Source organism: Raphanus sativus, chromosome 1 (genome assembly GCF_000801105.2).
Source record: "Raphanus sativus cultivar WK10039 chromosome 1, ASM80110v3, whole genome shotgun sequence".
Classification (NCBI taxonomy): Eukaryota; Viridiplantae; Streptophyta; class Magnoliopsida; order Brassicales; family Brassicaceae; genus Raphanus; species Raphanus sativus.
This window is the reverse complement of record NC_079511.1, coordinates 5211450-5228242: the sequence shown is the minus strand read 5'-3', so window position 1 is coordinate 5228242 and position 16793 is coordinate 5211450. Positions and strand designations below refer to the sequence as shown.

The 16793-nt window shown below is 31.9% G+C and overlaps 2 protein-coding genes across 2 annotated transcripts; one reads left to right on the top strand and one right to left on the bottom strand.

The window, feature by feature from the left end:
- The first annotated feature begins 3726 nt into the window (after nt 1-3726).
- Nucleotides 3727-5056, top strand: LOC108814602 (AP2/ERF and B3 domain-containing transcription factor RAV1). Its single transcript, XM_018587209.2, has one exon. The coding sequence runs from the start codon at nt 3848-3850 to the stop codon at nt 4883-4885; it is 1038 nt and encodes a 345-aa protein (XP_018442711.1). The 5' UTR covers nt 3727-3847; the 3' UTR covers nt 4886-5056.
- A 4647-nt stretch (nt 5057-9703) lies between these two features.
- LOC108814501 (zinc finger protein WIP6-like) lies at nt 9704-11198 on the bottom strand. Its single transcript, XM_018587090.2, has 2 exons — nt 10794-11198; nt 9704-10317 (listed from the first exon to the last, which is right to left on the bottom strand). The coding sequence occupies exons 1-2, from the start codon at nt 11142-11144 to the stop codon at nt 9742-9744; spliced, it is 927 nt and encodes a 308-aa protein (XP_018442592.1). The 5' UTR covers nt 11145-11198; the 3' UTR covers nt 9704-9741.
- Between the last annotated feature and the right edge of the window lie 5595 nt (nt 11199-16793).

Below are 16793 nucleotides of genomic sequence, written 5' to 3'. Positions count from 1 at the left end.
ACCCCAAAAACTCGAAATTTTTTCCAAAACTTTAAAATACCCGAAAACCACAAATATACTGAACATTTATTTAAAGTTAGACCCGAAAACCAAAAAGATATCCAAAATTATATTTGAATAACCGAATTGTATTTTCTGAAAATCTAAAATTTACATGAAACCTAAAATTATACACGAAAACCTGAAACCAAAAACTTAAAAAAATATTTGAAATACCAAAAATATAACCAATTACCTAAATATACCTAATGTATTCAATAATTTTTGGGTACTTCGTGTACCTGATTGGGTCTCGGATAGGACCCAGATCCGAACCGAGACTCATAAGTCCAGGAAAAATACCAAATAAATACTTTAGCATGGACCCAAACCCGAATCTAAACATGTATGTTTGGGTTGATTCCCGATCGAGTCTTCGGATCCGGATAAAATGTTCAGAACTAATTTGACCATTGCGCACTGCCATAGGTTTACCAGTCCTTCAACTAGGATTTAGCTTTAATATTTTAATTTGCAGTGTGCTTACGGTTAATGAAATTTAGATTAATATTTGCAATGAAATATTAACATATGAAAGTAGACTTTTTTTTTTTTGCTTTCGTTCTAGCTTTAAGAGTTTCATCTATTTGCTATGGAATTTTGTATCTTATACTATAAACAAACCAAAACAACAATTTTATTTTTGGTTAATGAGTGTCTGATTTTACGACATAAAATTTTCAAACCTAAGTAAATACGAAATCTTAAAAAGCTAATCAGCATATTGAGTGTGAAAGCTATGAAGTTCAGAAGATCCATGTTCAATAGAGCTACTTAATTATATAAAACAGCTGGAGTTTTTGAAGTACATCTCTTGTGCGAATCAGATATTTCCCAAATTCGCATTTTGTTTCTTCCACTAATCGATATACCGTCTGTTTAAAACTTGACAAAACTAAAGGAAGGGACTGAAGAAATTTATTTAAACGACAAAAGAATATATTAACAAATTGACAAGCTAGTGAAACTAAAGGACCAAGTTTTTTTTGAACAGAGCTAAAGGACCAAGTTGCGAAAATATGGGTTCCACCTTCGGACCAATAACCGATCGTCCGTACAAATAATGTCATTTATACCTATGTTTGGTTGTTTCATTTTTGCTGTTTATTTAGCATCATAAATCATATGCTATTACTGTACTTCCTTTAAGTACTGTATTTATTTTTCAAGTAAGTCTTTTCACTATTTTCAAAAAGAACGAACCTCAAGTAACCCCTCCTAATATTCAAATATATGAAATATAAATTCCAACGAAAAATTCCAAACAGGCAGGGAAACCACCTTTATTATAAAATGATAAACTAAGAATAGTGTACATAACTATGAAAATCGTGCTGGTGAAAGTGCATTTATTCGATAATTATAACATTTTTACAGTTTTCATAACTAAAATGAAGGGTCTATCACTTTCTAAACAAAACTAGATCTCAAATACTTGAATCATAACAAGAAACACTTATGAGTCCGATCTCTATTACAGAGACAAATTCTATAAGAAAAGAAAGGTAAGTGAGGATGAAGTGCCAACAGCCACGTGAGAGAATAATCACATAGTTCTACAGAAAATTTAACCATCGCATATTTTTCCTTTCTTTTGTGGCCGCATACTCATTTAGGACCATTCGAATTTAAACGCCTAGAAATATTAGGTCGAATTTGGAAATCAGGTTGTTGTGATGTTTATTTTATTTTTTGTATGTATGGGTCTGTGCAGCCAAAAGTATAATCTGCCATCTATTTTTTTAACCAAAAACAGTAATCGAATACAACGTTTAGATGACACAGTCTAGAAAGCTTAATTAGTTTAAATCTCACTTTATATGATAACTAAATCTTATCTTATTAAACAGAATATCAAACAAAATATATAAAGTTTTCGAAAATACAAGAATCTAAAACTAACAACGTCTAGACGATCTACGAATTTGAAGTTTGACCACATGTGTGACACCAATAACCAGAATTATGAAACCTTGTTTGTACCGGTCCTATACTACATTGAACCATCAAGTATAATTTTGAGGAAAAAAAATTGATTGTTCAATAACACTAAAAATAATTGTCCCGTAAAAACCATAGGTTGAAAAGAAAAAATGGAAACACGGATTAAAATGGAAAAACAAAAAGAAAAGTAGTTGTGCTGCTGTCAAGAAGCGCCCATATTTATTCATCCACACAAAACACGTACGACCATGCCTCATAGTGATTTGTCATTGGCCCACCTCCCATCCTAGTGGATCAAATTGAATATAATAAAAAAATACAAATCAAATAGAAACATGTAAATCAAAGATACAAAAATGTCAACAATATTTTTATTGGAGGAAGGGAGAACCAATCAAATGTGGATCTCACGATATTTCGCAGAGCTCTAATTGGTTCTTTGCATAAAAACGAAACCTAACTAACGCTAGAATAATGCTTTGGTAAAGCAACAAATAGATCAGATAAGATTGTAAGCTATCCACATCACTAGTTTTTGTTTGCAAACCATATTATATAATGCATACGAATTTATGGTATTATACCACAAAGTAGTTATTTTCCATAAGAGTAAAAACACAATGAAAGCATGGAATGTAATTGCTTTTGATTTTACCAGTATATGTATATTTCTGATGTTGTCGGTCGTATTATATTATCGACAATAATTTCCAATAAAAATCGTCTTCCATAGTTCCATACAATGTTATGAGATGGGTTAACTTTTTTTTTTTGATCAATGAGATGCGTTAACTAAAAACAAAATATAGAGAACAAAGTAAAGTATATTTTCTGATTTTGGATTTTTGAGTGCATACACGGACGGTCATCATGATAGCAATATACGTTTTTCTATAAAAAGAAACGTAGGATAAGACCGAAGAAAGAAAGAAGAAGAATGAAACGTCTACAAATGTAAAATAGATCACAAGTCATGAATAAAGATGCACATATATATATACCTTTGCCATACTTATGTCATTAACTAGGCAACTATTTGTAATAATAAAAGAAATCATCATTGAAGATTGAAGAATAAAGATCAGATTTGGAGTATGAAATTTTTGAAAAAGAGACTACATTAGCAGCAACAAAATCTCAACACGATAATCAAATCCAATACTATTTTGGTTATTGTTTTTTTCTTTATATTATTATCGTTATTATTTATAAAGAAGCATCAAAACTCAGGGGGGATGAACTTTGGTAAAAGGATGTCAATTTTTCACGTGGACCCTTTATCTAATCCTGGTCCACACGTCGGACCCACGTTCCCATGCACACAGCCCACAACATATTCATTTCTAAATTTGTTCATATACTCATAATATTTATTTTGCATTCAACTAACTAAAACAACGTATAATATTTTAACAGCGCAATGAGCCATGCATTGACCTAATATAGTAACCAAAGTAAATGCGAATCATCATAGTATATTTGTAGTATTAGCTATTTCATATGCTCCCACGAAGCTTCCTTTGGGGTCATTGTGTGTTAAGTTGACCCATACACACAACCCATGTTACTTCCCATACACCTGCCCATATATTATAATTACTCCCCTGAAACACGCATTCTACAGATATTATTTTTATGTGTTACCCAAATAAAAAGTGACAATAAAATAATATCATATGTGACACTTGCTGTTTCTTATTTCCCTCCCTTCACTCTCTCTCCTTCTTTCTATATATGCACACACACATACATACACACACCACAAACACAACATCAGACTATCTCTCAAAAATACATTTTCTTGTCTCTCCATTTTTTCCATAAGAAAGTTTCAAGAAACAGAACAAAAAATTTCAAGAAGTCAATGGAAGTGAGTAGCGTAGACGAGAGTACAACGAGTACAGGTTCCATATGCGAAACCCCGGCGATAACTCCGGCGGTGACGTCGGTAAAGTCGTCGGTGAATCTGCACAGGATGGGAAGTGGATCTAGCGTGGTGCTAGATTCGGAGAACGGAGCTGAGGCGGAGTCGAGGAAGCTTCCGTCGTCCAAGTACAAAGGCGTGGTTCCTCAGCCTAACGGACGGTGGGGAGCTCAGATTTACGAGAAGCACCAGCGCGTGTGGCTCGGTACTTTCAACGAGGAAGACGAGGCGGCGCGTTCTTACGACGTTGCGGTTTACCGGTTCCGAGGACGAGACGCCGTCACGAACTTCAAAGAGGCAAGGCTCGACGACGGAGAGGTCGAGTTCTTGAATTCTCATTCGAAAGCCGAGATCGTCGATATGCTGAGGAAGCATACGTATAGCGAGGAGCTCGAGCAGAGTAAACGGCGAAGAAACGGTAACGGAAACACGGCTAGGACGTTGACGTCGTCGGTTAACGGCGACGGTGTTTCCACGACGGAGTTCAGATCAGCGGAGGCTCTCTTTGAGAAAGCGGTAACGCCAAGCGACGTTGGGAAGCTAAACCGTCTTGTTATACCGAAACACCACGCGGAGAAACACTTTCCGTTACCGCCGAGCAACGTTTCCGTTAAAGGAGTGCTGCTGAACTTCGAGGACGTGACGGGGAAAGTGTGGAGGTTCCGTTACTCGTATTGGAACAGTAGCCAAAGCTATGTGTTGACCAAAGGTTGGAGCCGGTTCGTTAAGGAGAAGAATCTACGTGCTGGTGATGTGGTTAGTTTCAGCAGATCCGACGGTCAAGATCAACAGCTATATATTGGGTGGAAGTTGAGATCCGGACCGGATGTAGAAACGGGTCGGGTTTTGAGACTATTCGGAGTCAATATTTCACCGGAGAGTTCAAGAAACGACGTCGTAGGGAACAAGAGAGTGAACGATACTGAGATGTTATCGTTGGTGTGTAGCAAGAAACAACGCATCTTTCACGCCTCGTAACAACTCCTCTTTCATTTTGTTTCAATAGTTTTTTTCTTTAATTCCACTTTCGATCTCTTTTTCAGTTGCATCAGTTTCTACTTATTACCAAAGGTTCATGAGTTCTTTTTCTTGTAATGATGAACTGTATATTATATTATATTATATAGAATAAAGGGTTATTTAGATCTCTCTCGAGAGTTTTACTAACATGAGAATGTTTTTAATTACCTTATCTCGCTTCGTTTCTTTCTATTTCATGTGTATGTAGAACACATATGTATGCATTAGCTACTACTGCTTATGTTAATTGGTGACGTTCATACGAAAGATACCACGACTAATAATATAACCGATGTTCTAGCAATGAGTCGAGTAGTAATTTAGAAAATGTTGTCTTGTATCAACTGCTTATGTTAATTAGTGACGTTCATACGAAAGATTCCATGACTAATAATATAACCGATGTTCTAGCAATGAGTCGAGTAGTAATTTAGAAAATGCTGTCTTATTGATATATAAGCCAAGTTTTGAAGCGTTATTAGAACATAAGTTTCCAACGAATTACTTTTTCATAGCTGCGACATGACCACTGTGCTGATTCTGAATACATATAATTATGATATATCGTACTCCGATTCACATAGCAAAAGAGATAAACAATTTATAAATGATTTTTGAACGAAAATTGAATGGTCAAAACGACTCACATTTCAATTTTTGTTGAATAATGTTTCTTACAAAATGATTTAGGGAATGAACTGAAGTTTGTTTGTTTGTTAATGGTATGGAATGTGCGTATTAGTACGTAGATATGTATTTGATCTTAGGAATGTTTCATCTATATGGGTTTTCTTCAGTTCATGAACGGCAACATTATTCGAGTATAGAATAAATTTTGTATCAAACAATTAACTGATGCCCACACAATTCGAGAACACATCCACATATATATAAAGTTGAATTCGAGTAATAATACATCAGGGGAATAGGTTAAAATTACAAGACGATAAGTCCCAAGCAACAACATAATCTAATACTAATTCATTCTTCTTCTTTTTCTGAAACACTTTTTTTTTTAAACGCAATACTAATTCATTCTTATAGTTTGATATCAAACTATATATATTCATTTTTGTACGATTCACCGGTCAGATGGTAGAATATACATGTTCGCCAATTAACGTTTGGTAATGATCACCCTAATTTGTCCTTTGAGGCATATATAAGATAAAGTAATCGAATGTAATATACATATTTTACCGAAAAGGAAATGTAATATACATAATACATATAAAAGGCTATGATTCCAGCTTGATTGTAAATATATATGAAATATAAAAGGTGTTGGAGAGAAGATCCTACATTAAAAATATATATGAAATTTGAGTAATATATAAGAGATTTTGGTTATTTCACTTATTGTCAATTGATTTTTAGTTGAAAGCGCAAAAAAATTTAGACCAACGTCCTGATTCATTAATCTGGTTCGGACAATTGTCCGATCAATTTCATAGATGTATGATGGATTGTGTGAAATTAATGGTTATTAATACTATTATCAATTGATTTTAAATTGGAAGTCCAAAAAAATTATCATTTGATTGCTCTTTTTTTGATCAATTTGCAGGGAAACGATGAGCATGTGCATATATGGTCGAGGGACAAACTTTCACAACTAGTTAGCAATTTAAACTCTTACATGTCATGGTGTTCATTTTTCAATCAATCTGCAGGGAAACAATGAGCATGTGCATATAGTCGAGGGACAAACTTTCACAACTAGTTAGCCATTTAAACTCTTACATGTCATGGTGTTCATTTGTTTTTTATATACGATTACTGAATAATAATAAATCCATAAAGGTTTTGCAAAACCGACTATCAAAGTTATTGGAACCACAAAAACGTGTAACATGGCCACGCACACAGCCGGTCCTGACCTCACTTTTGGGAAGCTGATAAAGCTCACCGGAAAACATGTTGAGCCGTCACAGGATGTGAAGGCGACCGCTCAGCCCGGTGGCACAGTTCAAAATGTTACTGTTAACCGTCTCAGTTGATCTCTTTGGATCTTATTTACTTAAGGGGCCTATGTTTTATTGGCATTTTAGAACTCTTTCTCATACACCTAATGTCCATTTAGCTATGAGACCATATTGGGCCTATATATTTATCCATTATTTTAACACTGCTATAACAATTTATAGCATAATGCGCTTAATTGTTGGGCTTTTAGTTAAAAGGTTTCATATTGAGCTTAAAATGGGTATTATAGAGCCGCTTCTCGTTATGTGATCAAGACTATTATATTTTGTAGATTTTTATCGTGGTATTACCATGTAAAAGAGGATGGGCACCCATTCATTTTAGTTATATTCGAGTTTCAAATTTTCAAAGATTTTAGCCTCATTTAAATATTTAAGAATTTCGCTTCGGGTTCAATTTAAATCTTTACAGGTTCGGTCCAGGTTGAATAATCCATTTAAATTATTTGAAATTTTTAAAGTTTATAAAACATTTAAATTCTCAAAATTTCAAGATAAAAATTATTTTTTAAAATATAAATTTAAATAATGTAAACCAATATTCCTAAACTTAATATAAAAATTGGTATGTCTTGAATATTTGGTTCGAGAATCAATAGATATTTAAAGTATTTTTAATGTTTTTAGTATTTTTAACCATTTTAGATATTTATTTTTGACTATTTTAATATATTTTAAAATATTTTAGACAACTTTAAAATATCTTGTACATTTTAAATATTTTGGATATTAAATTTAAAAATAACTAATATATTCAAGTATATAAAAATAATTTGGATAACTGAAATATTTTAGTTCGAACCGAATTTAGAACAATTATTTAGATACCAAAATTTTAATCCAATCAGATATTTAATTAATTTTAGTTTGAGTTTTTAGGGTTTAGATTTTCGAGCCACCTTAATGTAAAACTTCCATGTATGGAAAGTTTGGCTTGTTAGGCGCGTGGCCATTTTCGAGCTCAGAGCCTCAAACTCATAAAAATAATATTTTGAAGAATTATAACGTAACTTATATACTGATACACCCATTTATTTCACAAGAAAATTAGTTCCCCACAACAAAATGAATAATATATTTCCAATAAATAATATTTTGATAGACGAGATATTAATATTTTCCTTTTTTCCTATGTACTAACTTTTTTAAAAATATAAATTGTATTTACTGCACACTTCTATGGAATTATATTAGATGGAATATCATGTACTCTTTCAATACTTCCTCTGTTTTATAATAAACGTTATTTTAAATTTTTTATTTTATTTTAACATTAATTTTATTTTATATTTTTAATGTATTTTGTACATTAAATCTATTTTTTATTTTTTTAAAAAATCAATAGATTCTTATTTAAATCATTTTCATGTAATTAATTATATATTAAATATATATATATATATATATATTAGTCTATTATACAATTTTTTAATCTTTGTAAAAAATATCAAAGTGACCAAGAAACGGAGAGAATATCTATCAGATTTTTTTTTAAAATAATACTCCTTCCGTTTCAGATTAGTTGTCGTTCTAGAGAAAAAATTTCGTTTCAAAATAAGTATCGTTTTCGAATTTCAATGCAAAATTTATTAATAAGATTCTTCTGTCTATTTTTTTATTGGTCAAAATATAGTTAAGTGTATAGGTTATTGTGTTTTTATCTTGAAAATATATAAAATTATATGTTTTATTAATATGTGTGCATAAATCTAAAACGATAATTAAAATGAAACGGATGGAGTATCTACTATCAGTTTATAATTTCCAAAACAACATTTAATACTCCGTACCTTGTAGGATCAGTTTACTCAAAGTTTGAAACCAAAAGTTCTACACAACATTTTATTTATATTCGAATCAAGTTATTTATGACAAGTAGTCTGACAGTTTAACCAGCTTACGTAGTTTTTCTGTTATAACAGTGTGTTGTAAAAATAATCACTTTGTATTTATTTTCTTTTGACAAAAATCACATATAGCATGATGCTATAGAGAAATGATTAGATAAAATAAAGAAAATGATAGAGGGAGGGAGAGTGACAGAGAAACTGAAGTAACCTTAAGAGTCGTGAAATTTCTCTCTCCAAATGTAACATAGACAAATGTGTGTAACGTTAGACATCACTACATAAAGTGACAACAGACAGTTTCTGTGTTTGGATAATTCGAACTGCCACTTTCGACGATGTAATTACCATTATATCTTACCTCCATTATTTATCACAGAGGTGCGCTCTTTTATTTTCACTACAGCATATTTTCATTTTAATTTACGTTGTAGATGTCGTTTATATAAATCATCATTTTGTAGTCCAAGAATATGCTTGATCTATCCGTTTACCGAACGTTAACTACTACAATCGGAATTCTAACTTAGGACAACACTAAGGACATATGCGTATTGTGGATTGCTCGTAAATACCAGCTTTTATGTCCATAGATTGCTTAGCATGTACACGTTATACTGTATAGCAATGAAAAAAAAAACGTTTATGTATATATGTTATCGCAAATGTTTTCAAGAGATAAGTTTCTTGCTAGGTTGAATCAACCCGAGTACTAATTAATGTATCTAACCCATTGCTTTTTTAAGGTACGTAGGAAAACTTCTGAGCTAAGAAGACAGATTAACTGTCTGATGGAGCTATGACAACATTGACAAGGTTAGAAGCACTTATAATCCAACGCCACAGATATTTCGGGAACTCATAATAAAAAGGTACTTTTAAGTTCGCTAACGTAATGAAGAGGTATATAATATACTACCACTCCTAACTTAAAATAAGCCCTACATAAAACCCATCGATCATAATTAAATTGGCCACTTAATTAGTAATTATCATTAGAGATTTGACCATAACGGCGAAATTGTTCATATCTAATCCCACAGTTCTTCTCTCCACGACCACTTTCTCCATTACCATTTTCTTCTTCTTCATCATCATCGCCTCGTTCATCTTCGTCCTCCATATAATCGTCATCATCATCTTCTTCTTCTCCATCTCCAAGTGATACAACACGATCACCTACAGTGTGAGCCGCATGACCATCGCCAAAAGCCCTGACGTGATCTTTGAGAGACCTCTTATGCTTAAAATCCGATCCGCAAACGCAAAACCACACCTTCCCACAGTTCTTCTCGTGCGTTCTCCAATCGCCTCTCACCGCAAACGTCTTCTCGCACTTTTTGCGGCAACGAAAAGGTTTCGCTCCGTGCTTTCGCTTGTAATGCGTTTGGAGCGTTCTAAAGTCTTTGAGAGGCTTTGCTCTTGGATGGTCTATGTTATTCTTACAACCTTCTGCGCAACAGTAGCATGGCAGCCTTAGTATCGAAGATGATGATTTCGTCCCTCTCAGAGACTCTGGACCCTTTCGGTATTGCGAACCATGACCCCACATATGCATCTTCAGAAAGAAAAAACGAAAGATGTAACTTAAATAAAATAGTCATTTGGTTATTTCATGTTTCACGTCAAGTTCATCTATCATGAACATTTACTTCGTCGATTATAAATCATCTTGACGATTATAGAAATATTTAGGAAAACATGATAATTATATACACATATATGGTTAACATAACTAGTATTTATGAAGATAATATGAGATAAATTTTTGTCTAGCTGATATCCTTGAAACGCAGAGAGGTATAGATTCGAAGTTATTCAACAAAAAAAAGTTGATAATTTATTTATTTTTATAATGCTTTTTATAACGATTTTAAATCAGCTAGCAACACATAACAGATTATTTATGTAGATAGTAATAAATGTGGAACTAAAAGGAACTAGGGATATAAATGGGAGTCAGATCAAGAAAATTTCCCGTAATGATAATTACATAAGTTTTGTAGTATGAATAGTATATAATGATATTCAAACCTGCATGTTATTGAAGCGGTTGAAAGTTTTGTTACAGACAGAACAAGAGAACTGAGTGGGACCAACAAGGATCTGAGAAAGAGAAGGAATCCAATACTGTCCCTGCCTCGCCGTCAAACCCTCATGGTTGTCCCCGCTGGTATCTTTTTCGGAAACCGGAGGTCCGATATGAAGAGCTACGGTGACTTCATTAGGGTTTGTTAAAGGGAGATCATGATAGCTTTCATGATTCGAAGAAGGTTTAGTGCTGGTGGGTTTGTGATGGTTAGGGTATTGTTGACCAGGAGGTCCAAGGCGGAGGACTACGGAGTCTTCGTCGCCGGAGATGCAATATTGGTTATTACTATACATTGAGGAGAGAGAAGGAGATATAATAGAGAAGATGGTTTCAGGAAATGGTGGAGAAAGACAATGGAGGCTGGACGAATTGGTAACTAATAAATGGTTATTTATTTTGTACTTACTTTCACTTTTATTCAATCCTCGTAAATTGATGTGTGAGTGAGTTGCAGACCCATGTTTGGTGCCAAAACATAAGATACGTACTCATTAGTCATGAATCGTGATTAATGTTTGTGGGATGTATCTTTTAACGTTTTGGATATGAAATATATATTGGTAACCTTTCAATGTTCCCTTCGTTATTAATCCCTTCGTTTCAAATTAATACATGTTTTAGAGAAAAATGTTTCAAAAAATGTATATTTTACTTTTTCAATGCAATTTTATCAATAGGTAATAATGATAAATATTAAATTTCAAAAAATTAATTGTATTTATTAAATTTTGATTGATTGAAAGTTATGGAAAAACATGATCATAAAAATATATACATTTAATACTAAAATTTTAATGTGTTTTACTAATAAGTGTGAAAAACTCAAAACATGTACTCCTTCCGTTTCATTTTATTTGTCGTTTTAGGTTTATGCACACGTATTAATAAAACATATGATTTTGTATATTCCCAAAATAAAAACACAATTACCTATACAACTAACCATATTTTAACCAATAGAAAAATGAATTGGAGAATCTTATTAATAAATTTTGCATTGAAATCATAAGACGACACTTATTTTGAAACGGAAATTTTGCTCCAGAACGACATTTAAATCGAAACGGAGGGAGTACTAATTAATATTTTGAAATAGAGGGGGTACACTATTACATAGGACAGAGTTAGGATTGTATTTAAGAACTACAATTGATATACGTACAGAATGAGTTTTTTATATCAAACATAAACAGCTTTCATAAGACGACTATCATTATCGATGAATGGAGCCCCATGGGTGATGTTACAAGAAAAAACAAAACCAAAAATTGTTTTCAGTCGTAGTTCAATTTAATGAAGTGTTGTGTTTGAAACAAAAATCTCGTGTCAAAAGATCTACTCCCTCTGTTTTTTAAATATGTATGTTTTAGAGTTTTCACACATATTAAGAAAACACATTAATCATGCATTGTTTTTAAAAAATATCAAATTTCAATGCATTTTAACCAATAATCTTTCAATAAATTCAATTAATTTTATTGAAAATTGCAATTTTTATATAGAAAACATAAAAAATACATCTTTTTTTAAACAAATATTTTTTCCAGAACATGCATCTTTTAAAAACAGAGAGAGTATTATATACTGTATGATATAACCAAGGAATGTAAAATCTAAAGTTTGGAGCTCCATTAGTTAACAAAAATAGAAGTATTCTTAATTGGTCGCAAAAGGAAGAAATAAAACGTTTTATTTCTTAAAAACGTAACTTCTTAAAAAATATACATATGAAATTATGCATATTCTTATTATCTTAGCTGTGTAATCCTTATCGAGAAATTTTTGAATTTTTACCATCATACTAGATAGAAAACGGAATGAATCATATTTACGTGTTACCATATACTAGAGAAAAAACCGAGTGAACCGTAACATTTACATTTGAATTTTGTATTGCCTAGTGATTCATAGCCGAACGAACCACGTTCCAAAATATCGGACATGGATACAAATATATTTATATAACGTGAGGAAAATGTTCTAAGTTAAAAAATTAATGTGGGAATCTGTCACTCATTATTAGCAAAGAATGTACTATTTCACTTGGAACTCGGTCTACTTTCTAGGATCTCAAAACCATCCTTGGTTTCACGACTTCTCTCTTTCAGTTTCTTTTAATCTATTTAATACATTTATGCTATATATTATCTGAGTGACCATTTACTCTCCTCCCAAATCAGAAACCAAAAAAGAAAGGTGAGAGTACACTCTGATAAAAAAGAAAGGCAATAGACATGGAGAAACGTGGCGTTAACTGTAGATGCGAAAGCTTCTGTCTCTCTCCACTTTCATCATCTAGGTTCTGAACCAACTTACTGAGATAGTGATAGTCTCAGTGATGATGATATTATTAAAGTTCCCATATTTAATTTTTAAAATAAATCTATGCTACCACAAGACACCCTAAAGGCCTAAAGGCCCTAAACTATTCTCACACTTTTTACTTTAGTTTAAAATATAAGGAAAGTGGGGAAGTTTACTTATTTGCTTGTTAATGGAACTGGAATGTAAAGTTTGGCGAAAAGTGTACTTTTTGCTTTGCTTCAATGCTACAGTTAATGCTAAATGCATGTGGTATAAGTTTTTTTTTCTCTTCGAAAGAGGTTACCTGTGTTTGAATCTGTTTAACGTAACTAATGAGGATATTATTTTTCTGTGATGTATTGTGAAAACATGAGTTTGTAAAAAAATGGATCAAGTGTTATGATATTTTATTATTTAATTTACATTTCCATTTGGGATTTATGTAAATTAGGGTTTCAATATTTTCTGAATAGTGACAGACTTTTAAAACTTCATTTATACTTCTAAAGTAGATATTTTAGTGTTTTTGTTTCATTAATATTCAGTGAGTCTATTCAAGTTTTGCTGTTAAAACCAGTTATTTTATGCCTGATGAAAAAATTAACTCTTGTACATGTCGATGTGAAACATTTGACCAGCCAAAAAAAAAACATTTGACCAGCCTTCCTATAGTCAGAAAAGGACATTGGTTTTAACTTTTAAGGTTTGTGCTATAAATCAAGGGAAATTAGGCCAAATAACAAAAACACAAATTCACTAACTAACCAAAATTACCTTCTTTTTCCTATTTTTTCTTTCTATCTCTCTATCTTTTCTCTCTACAAAGATAATTTTTTGGGGTTATTTGGCAAATAAGCCCAGAAATTAAATTACTGGACTAGTTGCAACCATTTTCAAGATACGTGTTTTCTCTATTGCTGCATCAGTATAATTAGATTAACATGATTGTCGACTGTACGTTGTTGGTAACTGTTTAAACAGAATCTTCTAACCTCGCTAAATAGTCCACGAGACTTTAAACTGAGGTACTTTCTTTTTTTTTTTTTGGTAAATAAGTACTTTCTATTTTGATTAGACATATCGAAGAAAAACCTTAAAACAATGTCGTAGAGAGAGAGAAAAAAAGTTAGCGAAGAATCACACAAACATATATTATTTGAAATCTTGGTCTGATCAAATTCTTTTCATATTTTTGGTTGATTGAGGCAGTTAGATTCTGAAACTTTAAAGAATCCGAAGCAGAAAAACACAAAATAGTACGGCTGAAACCAAACTGTAGCTCCCTCATCTCCTGTGTATCTCTCCCTATTCTGTCACATTATATTTATTAATTAGTTTAAACTGTTTTTTTGTATATCAATGAAAATCCGTGGAATTGATGAACACACGAAAGTTATTTTTCAATGTTTCCTTTTCATTCCTGTTGTTATAATTTTATTTTCCCGTTTTTTTACCTCACAACTATTCTTTCATAATCCCAACATTTGCTTATCCTTTTTACCTTTTTGTCTAAAAATCCCTTTCACCTGTCATAAGAAAACATGAACGTCTAATGTAGAGTATATAGTGTAATTTAATTTGATGCTCGATTGATAAAATAAATTGTAAATCTGGTGACGTCCTGAAAATTTTAAAGAGTGTACTGGACAAAATAGTCTACTACTGTGAAAGGCTTAAATATGGCTGTCCAACATATGGCCCTATTGGGCTTGGAAATGGTAAGCAATGCAAACAGGTTCAAAGACGGCGTCGTTTTACAATGTGATTGCATGTGGTTTGATGTGAGTAGATGTGAGCCATTAAGATAACTCCTGAGCCTCTGAAGAGTCAATTGAAAGCAAATAGAGAAATACACCGATAGGATGTGCCAACTCATTTCACAATTTCCAATCTAATCAAAAACGAATTGACTCAATAATCACCGAATTCAAGCTTATTGGCACGATAATAATCATTAAAGGTAACAGCTAGATCGTTAGTGATGTCTTCTTTTTTTACATGAAAATATCATCTAAACAATATAAAGGAAAATAAAAGTATGTACGAATCAAAACTACTGTTGATTGTGAAAGGCATTGGCGTACCATTATCTTGGAAACTTGGAATGAAGCATGAGGATCTTTGCTAATACAGTCCAACACGTTATGTGTGTTTTTTTTCATGTTTTACTTGGTAATGATAAAGATTCAACTAGTTAATATTACCGGTCTAAAGTCAAATATATTATACACATACATATACAGAAAAGAAAAAATAGATATATAGAACGAATTCAACAAAGTCAATTTTCTATAGAATATATGTGAATCCAAGTGGTGGATAACGGCATTTTATTTTGCATGAAAGGACAGAGAGGGAAAAAACTTAAGTGAGGTTATCTTCTTGTACAGCCTTTTTTTCTCCCATGATTTGGCTTCTTCACGAAGAGACATTTGGCTTTTGAGTTTGAAGTCATATATTAGTCAATACATGTTTCTTGATCATCCTCTAACAAAACCTAAATCTCATCATATTTTGACAATTTTGTACAGTAAATTAGTACTGTACACTATAGCAAGCTCATGCATGCCACTTTTCTTTCCGGGCTTATCTAAATATTTAATACTACTATATAACAAGCCAGCATTTATTCCAAAATTCCTAATAAAAATAATTTGTGTGAATTATGTATGATATATGATTATTGCTAGAATAAGATTTTTTTTCAAAGGAATGTAAATAAATGAAATTATGGAATACGAAAATATAATTTTATTTCATCTCATTCCATTTTATGCATGATTTTTTAATCATAAATGTGATATCACTTTTTATGTGCACAAAATCATTAAAATCAAGTCTAAAGCACTTCAAAGATAACAACCAGTACTGGTATATTAAACGGTAAGATGAACAACAATAACAAAAAAACAATAAAACAATAAAACATGGGACACAAGTATTAAAATGAGATATTATTTCAAAATAAAGAGATCCGCGAATAATTTTCATTTGAATCTTTAAAACCATAGTTCAAAATAATCTGAAAAGACGTTGAAATACTCTAATGAAAAAAAATGAAAAAGAGAGTAGGAAACTGATTGAGGCTAAAGAACCCGTAAAACAAGAAAAAATGACTGCAACCGTTTAAATCGCCCCAGAAGACTAAATGAATCTCAAAAGATTCGATTTTTCATACATTCCACAAAAATATAGGAATGAGTTTGTTTTTATAATCAATATGAATCTATGTTATTAATTCCATACCGGAAAATTTGCGAGACTCCGACTGTATCCATTACCAAATGATGATAAACTGATTCTTTTTTTGTTCAAGATGATAAAATCTGACTTGATTTGTAGCATGAATAATCCACTATAGCTTTCCTCATATTTTATAGAAGACAACTGCAATTTCTTATAAATACAACTGTAATATAAAAACTATACTTAATTTAGCATTTGTATTTGACTTTTATTTTCTTAAAGTCAATTTTAAACAAAAATCTCGAAGAATAAAAACCAATATTTTATTAACATTTTCAAGTGCCTTTTTTTATTCTTATATAACTAAAAACTCCGAATCACAGTACCGAATACTCACCACTCCCTATCTACTACTATAGCATAACAAAACATATAACCATATTAGTTGTGTC

Excerpts from the sequence above, each read along its gene's own strand:
- LOC108814602 (XM_018587209.2), top strand. The coding sequence starts at position 3,848 with ATGGAAGTGAGTAGCGTAGACGAGAGTACAACGAGTACAGGTTCCATA.
- LOC108814501 (XM_018587090.2), bottom strand. The coding sequence starts at position 11,144 with ATGTATAGTAATAACCAATATTGCATCTCCGGCGACGAAGACTCCGTA. Across the intron at positions 10,318-10,793 it reads ACCGCTTCAATAACATGCAG|ATGCATATGTGGGGTCATGG; the intron begins GTTTGAATATCA and ends TTCTTTCTGAAG.